The sequence below is a fragment of the Euprymna scolopes genome, chromosome 19, assembly GCF_053919585.1.
Source record: "Euprymna scolopes isolate OS-2025 chromosome 19, ASM5391958v1, whole genome shotgun sequence".
Classification (NCBI taxonomy): domain Eukaryota; kingdom Metazoa; phylum Mollusca; class Cephalopoda; order Sepiida; family Sepiolidae; genus Euprymna; species Euprymna scolopes.
This window is the reverse complement of record NC_136500.1, coordinates 72,825,340-72,842,435: the sequence shown is the minus strand read 5'-3', so window position 1 is coordinate 72,842,435 and position 17,096 is coordinate 72,825,340. Positions and strand designations below refer to the sequence as shown.

Sequence of the window (17,096 nt, the reverse complement as noted above, 5' to 3'; positions counted from 1 at the left end):
TGAATGTAGTGGAAAGTGGTTATCTCCCTTGTCACCTAATCAAACTATTAGTTTTTTTATTATTTCAAAAGAGATCATAAACTAGTGAATTACCTACACTGTTTTGTAATTAAAGAGACTGTTTTGTTTTCTTTGTTGTTGTTGATTTTTAATTTCAAAGTGAAAGGACAACATGTGGGACGGTAAAAAAAAAAACGGTGCTAACGACAGGCTTAATAAAATAATAAAAACAAGTTCCATTTGAAAGCTCTTGCAAAAGGTAAATGTAAAAAAAAAAAAGATTTTTTTTTTTGTATTTTGTTTTGTTCTTTGTTTTTTTCTTTTTTTTAGAAAATCATAATAAAACAACAAAAAGAAACTTAAGTTTTTGGGGTTTTTTTTTTTAAATTCAATTTTGCTAGTTTCCCTCTTTTCTTAATTCTGGTAGAATATTCAAACCAATTTTTTAAATCATAGAAACAAAGATTTTAACGAACACTTTTTATTTATACTTATTGGCGTTTCAGACAGAGTATATGAAGTAATCTTGTATTTGTTTTGTATATATGTGTGCATACAAACCAACACAATCATATATATACATAAACATATATGTGTATATATTTAGCATTCTTGTGAAATCGTTTGTCACAGGTAAAAATGGTCTCTTGTAGAGTTCATGTAATTTTCATACAATGTCATCCAATAAATTTTCTTATGTGTGCTTGTAATTTAATTATATTTGTAACGACTTTTATTTTAACATTTAAATACACATTGAAATAAATAAACAAAAACATTTTTTCGCAACAATGGATTTACATTTTTGGATCATATTTAACCAAATCAACCAGAAAGATTGTCTTTAAGTTATGCAGATTTTTTTTCTTCAAATTGTCACAAAAATGCATGATAATTATAGAGATGTAACTGTTTTATCTAAAGATGTGATCTGATTCCTTTCTAAGAGATGTTTTTCTGTTTGGTTTGAAGGAAGTTATCAATAAATAGCTAAATTGGTAATCTATTTAGGAAGTAAACTAGATTTGTTTTATTTGTTAAAAATGGGTAAAAGTTATGGCCTGTTGATTTAAAATGAGTACTTTGTCTCATATTGATGGTTGAATACAGTTAAATTTGGGCTCATTTTTGCATTAAATACTAATATGTATTAATTCATATCTGTGCATCAAATTGATACCATAATACTGTAAGTTATCATAACAAAAGTTCATAAAAAAATTACCGCTAGATTAGACCAGCAGTTTCCAGGAAAAGTGTTTTCAGAAATACTAATTTTAATGGGGGGGGGGATTTTTTTTTTCATTGTTTTACATAAACAATAATATAATGGCATATATAAACACGAGTAAAATTATTATACTTATTTGTTTTTTCTTGTGTGAAATGGAATGTCAGTGAGGTCATTTAAATTGTGATGATATTTGCAAGTAGTGAAAAGGTCATTATGGTATCGAGTTTTATTTGCTCGTAATTCAAGTAACGTATATCCGATTAAAACACATTTGTTGTTATGTTGCTTGGCACTATGCACACTTCTCGTCTGTACATGAACGTTTTAGATGGTAGGAGGAAGTGCAGACCAAGTAAATCAAAGGCAATGGTAAAAGAGAAGTGATGAGAGCAATAGAATGACGTAAACCCTTAAAAAGAGAGAGAGAGAGAGAGAAAGAGTTTATTTTGACATCACAAGAATTTTATAAATATTTGGAAATTCCAAAAGGTTTTTTAAAATAATAATATATATAAGAAATATTGACCCAATGGATCATATGTGGTCTAGTTTATGGTGTGAGTAAAATAAAAAATAATATTAGCTTCCTTTTTTTTTCTTTTTTTTTTTTTTTAGTTGTATCCAAGCATTTCTGCTTTTGTCTGCCATACTTAAATTCAAAATATATCTTTCATAGGTTTGTTATGCTTAAAAGTTTTAAAATTGTATTTTAGTTGCATCCATTTGGAGGTTGTGTCAGTGGATCTGTCACACTTAAGTTTAAAATAGTATTTTTATTTCTAACCATGTAAAATGAATAGCCACATATATAAATATATATATTTCTTGGACATTTTTTTGTATCCTTAAAACTATGAGAAAAAAATTTTTAGTCCCAAGTTTTTTGTTGGAAAACTTCTTTGCTTGTAAGTCAATTACTCTCTTGCTTCCAAGAATTTAAGTTGTTTACCATGAAAGACTGTTTCAGAGATTTATTATATACATAGTGTTTATATTGAATAATATATATATATATATATATATATATATATATATATGAGAGAGATGTTATTTGTTTTGTTTTGTGATCCTTTTTTTAATGAATTCAATCATTTATACAAAAGTGAATTTTTACCTAATTACAAGTTGGGAATACGACATATGTATTGTTAAAATATAATTATCCACTGACATGTGTTTTGTCGTACACACACATATATACACAAAGACTTTCTAAGTCAAATTTAACATAAATTTTCTTCAATGAATCTGAATGTTTGTTCTTTAATCTAATAAAATACTCATATTTCATCTTTTGTATTCAACAAAATATCAATTGACTTAATAGATTTCGTCGTCATGCCTTTTTTTAATAAGATAGTTTGTATTCTAAATACTATCCTCAATTATTTTCTTACACTTGTCTCCTGTGATCTTCTAGTGATAACCTCCCTTGTTGTCACTCTCCTTTTATACCATGTTGACATTATTTTTGTTAAAGCTGTTTAAAAATGTCCCAAGTTTTATACTTATCACTGCAGTCTTTTTTATACATCCATCATTAAAGTATCCCATTATTTGGAAATGGTGTTAGAAGCTATAAGCCAACTGCAAGAGATACTGAACCACAACAGTCTCGTAAGGACAAATTAATGCAAAAAAAAAAAAGTAGTTTTTTTCTTAGCATTGACAACAGAAATGAAATATGTTTGATGCTATAAATTGAATAATGATTACAAAGGGGAAAACGCACATCAGTAAATTAAAAATAATTATTATTTATTTTTGAAATTTTGACAGAAGTTAGTTGCCTTATATTGAAAATATATTTTTTAAAAATAATCATGAATAAAATAAAGAATTAAAAAAGTGTTTTTATGATTATATAATTTTTCATAATTTATTTATATATGGTTTATTGGTTGTGTTCAATTCAAATATCTAACTGAACTTTTACATTTATTTCCTTGACAGAAAAGAGAGAAAAAAAGAAAGTTTTAATCAGAGTATTGTATAAAACTTTTTCTAACATAAAGTATTTAGAATGGTCAAAAAATAATATATTTCTACTTGTTTAGTGTATAAGAGTGATATTATCAAAGTTATAATATTGTTTGCCGTTGCTCAGACTGTATCAAGGAATGATGTAAAAGTCAACTGGATATGAGGGCCGCAAAATTTAAACCCTAACCTCCAGTAAAAGTGTCTCGTACTTTTGTTCATTCAATACAACTGACGTATCAAAAGGCAAGAACATTCAATGCAACTGACCTATCAGCACTGCAAATACAAGCAAAAATATCAATCGGATAATCATTTTTGATAACTTCCTTCAATAATAACTTCTAAAACTGCTGATGAAATGACATTCATTTTTTTTTTTTTTTAGCATCTTTTATTTGCTCTATAATTAATGTTAACTATAAGAGTAAATATTTGATTATATTATTGCAAACCTATTTAAGAGTATATTTTGATACATCAAATTCCCTTATTTTGATAAGCTATTTAATGATCAGTTGATGAATAATTAAGTTTGTTATAATTTATACAACATAGTTTTGAATTTGTTTAATTATTATAGCATGTAAGAGGTTTCAGTGTATATATATATATATATATATATATATATATATATATTTCATTTACGTTTGTAAAATTTATTTTTCTTATCGGAGGGATTAATTTTTTGGAGTGCTTGATTGTGACATTTTTGTCTGTGGTGTTATTTTTTGTTTGTTTTTTTGCAGGTGACTTTTAAGGAAAAAAAAAAAAGAAACAAACATTTAATATTGTTTTAATATTTAAAGAAAAAAAAAAGAATATTTATTTAAATAATCATAGTTAAATAATTTACTGGTTACTAAACAGGAATTACCATAAGTGATATTTATTATTAGTTTTTTGGCTTAAGTCATCATGATAAATTATTTAATATTATAAAAGTTTTTTCTTTTTTTTTTTTTTGGTGAGTTATCAGTTCATCATTACTGTTGAATTCTTGTCAATATTATTAATATTAATATTTCATTGCTGTTTATTAAATAGTATTCATTATTGCAGTTGGTAGCTGAGGCAATTTCTTTCAACTTGACATTCATTCCAAAAATAAATATCTTTTCATCATGTCTCATCAATCTTCTGCAATTGATTTGATTGGTTAAGATTTACCAACCGATTTGATTGGTTGAGAGATTGACCAATCGAGAGAGAGAGAAAGAGAGATTGAGAGAGAGAGAATATATTATCCAGCAATACCCAATGTCTATCTGCCGTGGAGTACACTGAAAACATGACCCAGAAGTATACAACAATGAAAAACGGCCAACACAATGTTTGATATCATGATCATCATGATCATCATGGAGGCAGGCAGGTTATCCCTTCTTATCTGCCCTTTGTTTTCCAGGTGTTGCTTTGTAGTATCCAAAAAAAAAAGAGGTTCTCTGAAATTAAAATTTCTTCACTCTTTTTTTTGTTGTTTTCTTCTGTCTCAGCACTCAGTGTCCTTGTACGCGATGCAATGGGAGGGCTGGTGAGTGATCACCCGACTTGGTGTGTCTGCCCGGTAGACAACATCAGAGTAATCCCCGTATGCAGATGAAGTGGTCGGTGTCGAAGCCTCGGAGCTGCTGAGCGCGCCGGCTACTGCATGTGATGGCAGCACCTGTGTCGGCGTTCCTGGTTTACTTGTGTTCATGTAGCCTCGTCCGTCACTGCTACCACCCGGCTCCTGGCGTGGTTTCCAAACAGGCGATCCACCGCCTGTGGGTCTAGGGGACGTTGGCCGTGAGGCCGACTGCTCCTGCCCGGCAGCTCGCAGATGCTTGTTTGACATCCCATGAGGTGCCGTACTATAGGGGTTGGCAATCGACGAAGCTGGCCGGGCGGGTACCTGGTCAGCCACGGGCTCATCCTTACCCTCTTCCCCCTGTGCGACTTCGTTCAGGTTTCCAACTGTTTTGCTCCTTGTCCTGAACATACTGTCATACTCGCTGTTGTTAAAATTTTCCTCAAAGTCCAGAGAATGCCTCTCTGTCTCCGGGGCCTTGACTCCACCACGTTTCTTACTCAGGGTGCGTGGGTTTGAACCCAAACACTCCAGGCGCTTACCACCAAATGGAATGTATTTGGTCTTGGCTGTTTGCCGTGCGGATGGCAAAGCCATTTTCCGAACACTGTCTCTTATAGTCTGTCTGATAACCTTCATGAAATCTGTTTTAGCCTCAGATGTGCTGGAAAAGAGAAAAATAAACAAAATTAGTTTTTTTTACAATCAGATAATTTAATAAAAAATATATTTCTCCTTAAGGTTTTTTTTTTTAGGTAGACATCTGTTGTCAGATAAGTGTTTGCCTATTTTCCAATGCAAAAAGCGAGTCTTTTGATTGTTTTGTTGGGTTTGAATTACTGTACACATAGATTCGAAAAAGTTGTCAAAAAACAAATATATGACAAATAAATTTTATCAAATGCAAGATAAGTTACTTTTCTAACTGGATATATTTTTTGTGTTTTTATTCAGTGTAACATGTTTATTCAGCTCGAAAACATGCAGTGTTTACCGATGTATTGGAAAATTCAAAATGGCGGCCGACTGTCTCTTTAACACGGTAAGTTTGGGAAAAGATGTTATAAATAATAAACTAGACGAAATACTATTAAAAAACAACCGAATATATGTCAACTTATGTCACAGTAACATATATTGAGCGAATTTCTAACAGTATTTTGTCTAGTTTATTATTTATAATACCTTTTCCCAAACTTACCCTCTCCGAGAGAGAGTCGGCCGCCATTTGAATTTGTCATATATTTGTTTTTTGACAACTTTTTCGAATCTATGTGTACAGTAATACAAACCCGTTTTGTTTTTACCTTTGTTTAAAACTTAATTTTCTATTACTGATACTAACAATAAAATAATATATATTTATATAATTTGAATGAATAGTAAAACTAAAAGCTGTAGATTTCTACTACCCACAAGTGTATTTTACGTTATCGCAAATATATGTACATATTACACAGGTATTTACGATATTACACCTCCTTGCCTCCTAATAAAAAAGAAACAACAATTTCGTAGCAAAACATTTAATGATTTAAAAAGAATGAGAATCAGTAATTGCATCAGAATTAGAAATTTAAAAGAAGAAAACTATTGGAATTGCCCAATCACTAATATATATATATACTTCAGAATTTTTTTTTTTTATTTAACAATCAGTTCGTATGGAAACCTGTGATTATAAGATTTACAAAATATTACTAGCGGTAATATTTTATAAGTTATCTCATCTAAATAAGAATTGCTCGATATGCAAGATAGAGCAAATAAATTAAATTTTGATTCAATGAATTTCAAAAAACCCTTATTGAAATGAAGTGGTTGAGCTTCATATCAAAGGTTTTTATTATTCTAAGCAAGACAAAGAATACTTTAGAAAATTGATCGCCTTAACCTATAGAGTTTCGATGTCACCATCTCATCAGAGGAGAGAAAATATTAGCAAATATTTATAAAGGTATGTACCCTATTTGCTAAAGTCAGTGAGTCATGGAAAATCAAAGTCAACATAATTAATTAATAATGATCCACACAATCTGGATCTACAATTTTCATATCCTTTTTCTTCAAATCCTCTTGCTATAGGACTTCTGATTAATTAATTATTTTGACTTTGACTTTCCATGTTTCACTGACTTTATCAAATAGGGTACATACCTTTATAAATATTTGCTAATATTTTCTCTCCTCTGATGAGATGGTAGACATCGAAACCCTATAGGTTAAGGAGATTAATATACTAAAGTATTCTTTGTCTTGCTTAGAATAATAAAAATCTTTGATATATATATAATTTTTAGTTATGCAAGAAGAAGAATACTCTTTACTTCTTATTGAATAATATAGAAGTAAAGAGACTTTACTATTTTATGATCTAATTTGCATATGTGTTTACACTGTGTATGAACGCACTGTATAAATAAGCTGAAAAAGAGTCACTCTTTCTTTAAATGCTTACAGAGAGATTAAAAACTATAAGAAAGTGGTTGAATCAACAGAGAGAGAGAGAGAGAGTACATAGCTGGGTCTATCTATGTTGAAAATTCAAAAAGAAAAACTGTTGGACATTCATGAGTGAAACTTGGTGGACAAGTCATTCATAGACTGAAGTTTCTTTGTATCAAATATGATTGCAGAAAAGATTAGTGATTCCATGGGAGTCGTTTTATTTATGCTAATCTTATATTACACGAAAAGAAATGGTAGTTTGGGTCCAATATGAGCAATGATTACAAAAAGAGGAATTAATTTTATATAAAACAGATTTTATCCGTCAGTTACATTTCTTTTTTAAAGCAATAAATACATTGCAAAATTTATCTCCTTTCAAAATAATAAAAATCTTTACTTTTAGAACTGAATAATGATGATAAATTCCCAACAAATAAAGTGGATGCCATGAACTGGAAATATATCCTCAACATCGATTTTGTTGCTGTCGGGTTAGGGTATGATTCTATTCAGTCCTAAGAGGACCACCTTCCCAGGCTTTATCTTCTCTTTCAGAAGCGTTTAGTTTATTGTTAATCACCTAAAGTGTCTTATTTTTAGAATCCCCTCTGTATGATGATTGTTTTTTGCAAAGCATAGCAAAGACCGATTATATTGGGTTTGATACCTCACAGCCATGGTAATATATGCTTAATTAGTAGAGTCTGCCTATGTTGAAAATTTCAACAGAAAACAAATTTAGTAACCTGTTCTTCATCAGATGATTGACAAGATATTCACCTTCTTGAATCCTCCATCAATCAATGGCAAAACATTTGCTAAGTTTGTCCGCTATGATGCTTGCTCATTCATTGTGTTCAGAAACTCCAATCCCAATAGGCCAGTAATCTTCTTCAACAGAATCTGAATTGTAATATCAGGCCACCTAGCTTATCACTTGATCTCTAAAGATCGCAAAAGCACCTTTCCAGAAGGTTTATTGTGTTGAGATGCATGCTCAGTCAATATCAAAAGTTGGTGTTGAACAACTGCAGGTATGCAACATTTTGTTTGTTACATGGCCTTGCTATGATATGTCATAGATGATGCAGCATTTTGCTGCATAATTCATCAAGTTTCTTAGATCAAGTTGCATTTAGTGTCCAATAGTCTGATCTATAAATTATGATGTCGTGAAAACTTTAATTTTGTCTAATTCTTGGTTTGATTTGATTTTGTTTTACAGCATATTAACGCTTTTTCAGGTTAAAATCCAATTATTAAAAAAAAAAAAAAAAAAAACGTTTTCATGCTTCAAGTTCTTTATATCTTCAAGTATTTATTCATGTTTTTTTTTAGTTTGCTTTTTTGTAGAGAAAAATTATCGTTTTTGTTTTTAACTTTGTAGAACACAATTTTCGCAAAGGGAAAGGAAAAAAAAAGTAATATTGATGTTTGATACATTTTAGATCAAAAATCCAGTCTCTTCAAGCAGTCTGATCTGGTTACACCATGTATCAATGCTTATTGGAGAGAACTTAAATACCTACCAGACACTATCCTCGAGTGTCTAAGGTCTTTCTGTACAGGGGTTTCTCATGACTAGGGCTGTGACAACAGCATATTCTTTTCATTGTTTTGACACTTGAGTATACATCCGTTAATATCTTATATGTTTTTATATAGACGGTAGTGGTTCTCAGTTAATTAAGTGTGTCTAACTGTGTCGGATATATACTCAAGAGTCAAAAGAATGAAAAAAATATTCTGTTGTCACAGCCCTAGTCATGACAAGCTGGCATGAGGATACAAGTAAAGCCTGACTAAATATTAAAAATCACATAGTATTCGTGGCTCAAATAAGATCTTGGTATGACTAATCCACACTGGCTTTTACAAGGAATAGTGCACCTTCTCCAAGTGATATTACCTTAAATAACAGCACGAGGCTGGATACTCCACCAGACAAGATAAATTCTTGTCTGGAAATCCAGTAAGACGGAGACCAAAAGAAAGACATACTATAACATATTTTAATGATCAATTTGGGAGAGGAAAATTATGTTCTTAGTTTCTTTACTAATTCAATGTTTGCTATGTATTAAAAAAAAAAAAAAAATTTTGCTGGAATATTCGAATATCTATACACTTGCATGCTCACAGAAGCACTTTTCATCAATAATCAAAGTACAGTAGAACCCCAAGATACAGCATTAATCCGTTCTGGGGTTGGGATCGTAAGGTGAACTCACCATATGGTGGGGCCTAAGCAAAATTTTATACAGTACATATTAAAAATTAGTAACAAAATACAGTACAGTATATAATACACATGTATATAATCAAAAACATTATAAATAACACCGTAAGGCGGGACAAATAACGTAACCAGGGACCAGAAAAACATTATATTCCACATCGTAACCTGAAAAAAACCTATCCCGGGTTCTACTGTATGTTACTTACATTATATATTTATTCCTTTTTTATATCGTATATTTTTTATATTTAAAATATACATTTTCTTTTGTGAAAGAGAAGATATAACTCCTTCCTCAACAGCTGCCAAAATTACATTTGTGCTGTTTTCAAATAACATTTTAATGGCTAGATATCAATCTCAAATTAATTTTCTTTCTCAATGTAGTTGTTTTATTTTTATATTTATTTTTTGTTGTATTTTTTGTGGCTTCTGTTTATAGTATAATTATAACATTTAAACCTTGAGCTGATTACATAATTTTAACTTCTAATATGCTTAATTAATTTGTAGGCATAATGACTATTATGAATGTTTTAATTCTCGATAATAAATTTTCTTTTATTCATCTAGATTTGATATTATACTTGATGCAATTTAAAAAAATATTTTATAGATTACTTTATACTATATGCATTAGTATAATATAATGGTTTAATTTACTGTTGTGTAAATGTATTAAAACAACTTTTCAGTATTGTGTTCTAATTTGTTATTGGTGTATGGGTTGAGTCTAGCTATAAGTATTAAATATTGCCTCTTTTATTCTAAGGTTACCAACATTTCTTTCTATGACTTTGATGTTTACTTTAAGTTCTTACATTTGTTTAAGTATTCCTTACAGAGAATGCAATGTGTTCTTTAATGCTGCTGTGAAGCGGTCTGAGATATATATATATATATATATATATATATATATATATATATATATATATATATATATATTAATGTCAGAAATAGATGGAGAGAACAGATGTCAGAAATATCTTTTTGTGAAAATGATCACTTACCAGTTGCAAAATTGGTACAGCCTCTCTGGCCGGCCTTCAACCTCAGACTTGGAGTGGATTAGCTGCCACCAATAGTGCCTCTCACAATCTGCCCGTGAGCCGCTGACAACTTGCACCTCATGTACAGGGATTAGGGTGCGGAAACGGGGGATGGCATCATAGCCTTCTGATAATGGGGCATTCCGACTGCTGCTGCCCTGTAAAGAGAATTTAGAGAAATATAAAGAAAACTTAATTTAATTTGGGTTCTTTGTACAATACATAACTATTATTAAGAAGAGTACCAGTATCACGATGCAATATATTGTCTTCTCTACTATAAATATGACCTTAAAATTAATTTAAGGAAGTGACTCTTTAGTTGTACTCAGAACAACCTATCCTGCCGTGACAGAGTTCAAAACCAGCTTCAAAATCTGGTAGGTAACGCCCTTTTCTATTTTCTGCGGCCTCTTTCCCATAGAAGAGATGTTATCAGCCTGTCTCTGCTCTATCGTTAGTTTCATGGCAAGTGTTCGATTGAGCTCCAATCTATCGTCCTCTCCTTGCCAAACTATAATTAAAAAAAACACTCGACTAGCTACAGCCTCTATCAACAATTTCCCCCACTCTTTATCTGTACCTAAATCTAAATGCTGATTCCTAGAACTCTGTTCTGCTGGCCTGCTTTCCAACTGACTACAACATGGTCATCTTCAAGTCTAATGTAAACAAGTTCTTATTGAGCCATCCCTTCAAATAATCAAATTGTACCCAATTTCCACTATTTACGATTACTACGCTGTTGTCCCGATGACCATCGTATACTGATTAACCCTTATCATCTAGTGACATTTGGGCCTTGATAAGTGGTGACTCCCCTGCAAAAAAAAAAAAAAAAAAAAAAAAAAAAAGCTTCATTCCGATTCCAGAGTTCCGTCAAAGTTTCAACTATGGATACAATGGAATCTGTCTACCCATATACAGCACTTGGTATTCCAAAATGGTCACCCATCTGGTTTAGTGTCACTTAACTTTGGTAGTATAATGAGAACCAGTGTATCAATATATATATATATATATATATATATATATATATATATATATACCAAATGGGTTTAAAGAATATGAATAGATTCTTTATGTAGAGACTTATCAAGATATAAAAAGCTCAAGATACAGGCGTGGAGCATAACATGAAATTAAATTATAGACAAGATAAATAAATACTGATGAGAAGCATTATGCTTCGATATGCCTAGGTATAAAGCATTTATAACCCTTCTTTCCGTTGATGTTTTGTTTTATTAAACTGACAATCAAATTCATATATACCTATAATTATTTTATCTTGTCTATAATTTCATATATATATATATATATATATATATATATATATATATATATATATATATATATATATGGTAAAAATGGTAATTAGTAAAAACCTGAAGAGAGTGCTCAATACTATTGCAGAGCAAATATGTGTTTTATTTTTTTATTTCCGTTTTATCTGTTTGATTATATATGTTTCGGATGTTGGACCGTGTTTACGATTTAACAGCCTCGTCAGACCTTACAGAAATGGTTCTGTAAGGTCTGACGAGGCTGTTAGATCGTAAACACGGTCCAACATCCGAAACATATGTAACCAAACAGATAAAACGGTAATAAAAAAAATAGAACATATATATTTATTGTAACTAACGATTAAATACACTATTTGTTGCTATCAACCCATTCTTTGAAGTCTTGGTTTTTGTTAAAACAATATATGAATGCTCAATTATGAAATATGATAATTTTGTAGCTTACAGTTTGTCATCTCTTTTTGGCTTAAAATTTATTGGTGTATGAACGATTACTGAATTATATAAACCCAGTAAAATTCGGAATACTACAAATAAGACACACACACACACGCACATATATATATATAACATTATTTATTTATTATATTATCATTACAAAAATCAATGTAAGCTTAAAAGCAATAAAAATAACACATAAAGTCATCTAGGATCACGTGACATTACAGTTAACGTACTTGATCTTAGTACATATGGTCTGAGGTTTAAATCATAGAACAGTCAACGAGCAGTAGTACTGTGAAACATGTGTTTGCAGATTACTGTTTTGTAAGTAAACTAAATAAATAACATTTGTTTATGCCCAAAAATATGGGTGATCTTCTAAGGGAAAATATATTCTTAGATCTCCAAGGTTGGAGACGCTAATAATTATTGTTAAAAACAAAAATCAACAAAAATCGACATATATAGTAAGTTATAAAATATATATGGTAATTAAGCTACACAGAATATTATGTGTTTCATCCACGCTAGGATCCATCAGGCTTATCCTAGCGTGGATGAAACCCGGAATATTCTGTGTAGCTTAATTGCCATATATATTTTATAACTTACTACCTAGCTCTACCTACGTATTGAGCATTGAAGTAAATACTTAAAGTTTATGCATAAATTTATACTTTCGTATATCAATTTATGTGATTAAATTAAGTAATCATATACATATATATATATATATATATATATATATATGAAGATTTGGAATTAAATTCAGTAAATAAATAAATAAGATTTATGACAAACATATTTTTCAACAAGGAATGCAAAAATTTTAAATTTTAAATTCCTTGTTGAAAAATAAATTTGTCGTAATTTTTTTTTTATTTACTGAATTTAATTTTAAATTTTCATTTATAATATTGCTCCATGTCCTATACTGACCTTCATTATTTGATTGGGATTGTCTGATACTAATATTTATATGGACTTTAATTTTACAGTATTATACAAGCTGTAATCTGAGAGTATTTCAAAATTGCATATATATCTCGGAATTATTTCAACCTTTAAAACTAAAAATGAAAAAAAATTGTAATGCAAATTTTTTGTGGTTTTTTAATAAATGATCATTGTGCTTCTGTTAATTTTGATGAATATTGTTTGAATGTAAATAAATTGAAATGTAATATAAAAGGGTAACTTTTTTTTCTTTTTAAATACTTACCTAATTGATCAAAAGATTTAATTTTTTATATGAAACAGGTACTCTAATAATGCAATAATCTATAATATAAGGAACTAATGAGACCTATGGAAAATCCACCGTTAAAAGTACTTTTTTATCTTTCATCCTTAAGTTCAGTAGTTGATTAGTTTATATTTGTTATGACCTTAAATGATAACTAAGATAAAATTGTGGTATATTTACCAGAGTGTATAGTATGCTATACAAAAACTGCTTTGAGTCGAGTGTTTGTCTTCACAAGTGCTTCTTGGATTTCTCTTATTGTTTTGACCCTAAAAGGTCAATAATAAGTAAGGCAACACAAAGGGCCGATAATAACTAAGTACAGAGTAGTATGTTACAGAAAGTTTGCATCTGATACTGCGGCTATGACTGCTATGACACTTTATCATAATTCTATTCATAATCTCTGGAAGAGTCTATCTACTCCCAGAATAGGGTAGATAAGCATTACACTATAACAGTATCTTTTTTTTTCTTTTTGACAACTGCACAATTCTGAATAATCTTGAACAGTGTTCAGATGATTAAATGGAATCGTGAATTGGAAAAATTTTAGCCTAATTGTTTTTTACTTCAAAAAAATGCTGTTTGTTTAAAATTAATAGTAAAAAATGGCACATAGAGGACAAATAGTAAAAAATGGCACATAGTGGACAAATAGTAAAAAATGGCACATAGTGGACAAATATTATAGTCAAAAAATGGCACAAGTGAAAAATAAAGAAGAAAATCTCATAAGTTTACCAAATTCATGGATACACTACATAAGGTGAAAAACTTAAGTTTGACAAATTAAAAATGATATCCCCCCCCCCCAATAAGATTCTATTTTTTAAGACGATTTTTTAATCTGAATTAGTAATTGTATCAGAATCCGAAATTTAGAAGAGAATCAGTAATTGTATTGGAATTGGGAATTTAGAAAGAATCGGTAATTGTATTGGACTCTGGAATTTAGCAGAGAATCGGTAATTGTATCGGACTCTGGGAAATAATACTGGAATCGTCCCAACCATGCAATTACCCAAGAGGAAATAACTCGATTTTCTTAACAACATAAACCACAGCTCTTTTCAGACATTACATATTTAACTTATTACGTATTTAAAATTTTCTACCACAAAAACAACTTTTTTTGTGATTTGTTAGTCTAAAATTAGTTTCTCCCCATTTTCGAAGTAGAAGACAAAGCTATGCTTACCTTTTTGAATTTTCTCTTCACCCTCTCACGGCACAGAAAGACAATTCCAGTCTTAAAGACGAACACAACATTCTCCAGGTCTGTCCCTTTCTTGATCTTTCCAAGGAAATCTATAGCATTGCACCATTGAACTGTTCCATACATTTGTAATTCTCCCACGCTTAGGTCAACCGGCTGAAAGACAATCACAGAAGAATATCAAAAAATACTCTTTTGTTTTAAATTTTCAGTTAAGGTATATATCTAAAAAAAAAAGAAATTATTAAACAGAATAAAAAGTAATTTTGTGTGTGCGTGTCTAGCTAAAAATAAAAATAATTACAAAATTAATACCCACAAAGTTGGTATATTCTTGATTGATGTCTAAAATTTAAAAAAAAAACAGAAAATATTTCTTTTTTGAGAGTCAGCGAGGGGGAGGTCAGTTTTATAATCATTTCTAATATTATCTATTATATAAAGGAGAGGTGAATGACTTACATTATTATTTTTAGTAGTATTAATATTAGTAGTAGTAATATTAATAGTATTATCATCTATATATCAATAGGATAGCATGTGTGTTATTTATTTTGTGTGTTACGCTTCTATCTGAGTGATTGTCGTTTGTTATGGACTTCCATTTCTTGTAATAAATAATTTTACCAAGAATTCTTCATAAGTTTTGGTTTTGGTTTCGATTGTAGCTGATGGCACTCCAGTAATCTTTTTTTTTTTTTTTTGTAAATAATTTTATCAAGAATTCTTCGTAAGTTTTGGTTTCAGTTTCAACTAAAGGAACTCATATATATATATATATATATATATATATATATATATATATATATATATATGATGATGATGATTACTGCATCTTTCCAGATGGTCGCCGTCACATTGAGTTCTCCTAATCTTGTCGTCCATGCCATCTCAGATGACTGCACTCGTGCTGCAGATTTGCACATCTTGAAGCAGATGTGACATACAAATTGAGCAATTTCCATCGAGTTGACTTCCTCTGAAGGTTGAAGGTATTCCTATGAACAATCACATGTCTCCTCAAACCACCAGTAGACTCACAAACTTTGCTGCATGTTAAACGGATCGTTTTGTTTGGACTAATAGGTGCAAAGTTGACCTGAACAGGAGTTTTGTGCGACTTAAGGTGGTTGAGGTAACCAGCACTCGGTCACAAGTGTCGCATTTCCAGCTCTGTGTGTCATGGTTAAGACCATCAATTAAACCTTTGCAAAGCTCTCGCTTCAGGTTGCTGTGGACCTGCTTTCTTTTAATCTTTTTTTCTTCTTTAACAAATTTTGCTTTTGATCGATAGCAATCCAAAGTTTGTTTTTTTTTAATTTTTATTTATTTATTTATTTTTTTTTTTTTTAGCGAAAATAAAAAAATATTAACTTGATCATAGATACAATTTTTGGAAAGGTATTTTTAAGAGAATAAGATCTATGTGCTCATAATTATAATACTAATAATCTTCCCTTCAACCTTCAGAGGAAGTCAACTCGATGGAAATTGCTCAATTTGTATGTCACATCTGCTTCAAGATGTGCAAATCTGCGGTGGGAGTGCATCTGAGATGGCATGGACGACAAGATTATTTTATATATATATATATATATATATATATATATATATTCACAAGTTTTGGTTTCGGTTTCGATTCAAGCTGATGCACCCGTCATATTGATATATATATATTTTTTTATTTTTGAAATCGCAACTTTATAATATATAAAAATCGATAGAACATTAACTCTATAATAATATATACAAAATCTACAAGAAGTAAAATATCATATGTAAGCGTACTTTATGACCTGGATATGCCGGGCGTCCATGCTAGCTTAGATAAATACTTTTGCAGTTTAAACAAAATAGCTACAATAATATCAGGGCGTCTCCATTCACGCTGAACATTCACAGAATACCAACACCAATATATTACATATGAAAGTGTCCACTACGGAATTTCCACAGGTCCCGCTAGTAAAGGTTATAATTATTATTAGTATTAGTATTATTATTATTACTATTGTTATTACTATTAGTATTAGTAGTAATAGAATCCTCAATAGAGAGGAACGGGTTGAGCGAAGGTGATGGAAAGGTGATGGTGAGAGATGTGGGAAAATATGGGATGAAGAAAGAAAGATTGAAGCTTTTATTATAAAGATGCTGCACACACATTTTAACCCTTTTTTTATTTATTTTTTATGTCTCTGAGCAATGACGAGTAGCCTTGCTAGTTAAATAGAAAGGTAAAAAAAAAAAAACAGTCAAGAAAATCTGTTTTTCAAGAGAGAGGATCGGAGGGGGTAAGGTAGCGTTACTTGACTTATTGGCAGCTGCTAAAAATGTACACATTTTGAATTATG

The 17,096-nt window shown here is 30.3% G+C and overlaps 1 protein-coding gene across 16 annotated transcripts in view; it reads right to left on the bottom strand.

Moving 5' to 3' along the window:
- Window positions 1-2,971: 2,971 nt before the first annotated feature.
- LOC145303663 (protein still life, isoforms C/SIF type 2-like) overlaps window positions 2,972-17,096 on the bottom strand; it is a 1,026,311-nt gene continuing 1,012,186 nt past the window's right edge. For all 16 annotated transcript variants that reach the window (XM_080145246.1, XM_080145250.1, XM_080145247.1 and 13 more), the window contains 3 exons: window positions 14,725-14,898; window positions 10,485-10,681; window positions 2,972-5,448 (listed from right to left, as the gene is read on the bottom strand). In XM_080145246.1, coding sequence (XP_080001372.1) covers window positions 4,707-5,448; window positions 10,485-10,681; window positions 14,725-14,898 — 1,113 coding nt within the window. In that variant the 3' untranslated portion in view covers window positions 2,972-4,706. The remainder of the gene's footprint in view (window positions 5,449-10,484; window positions 10,682-14,724; window positions 14,899-17,096) is intronic.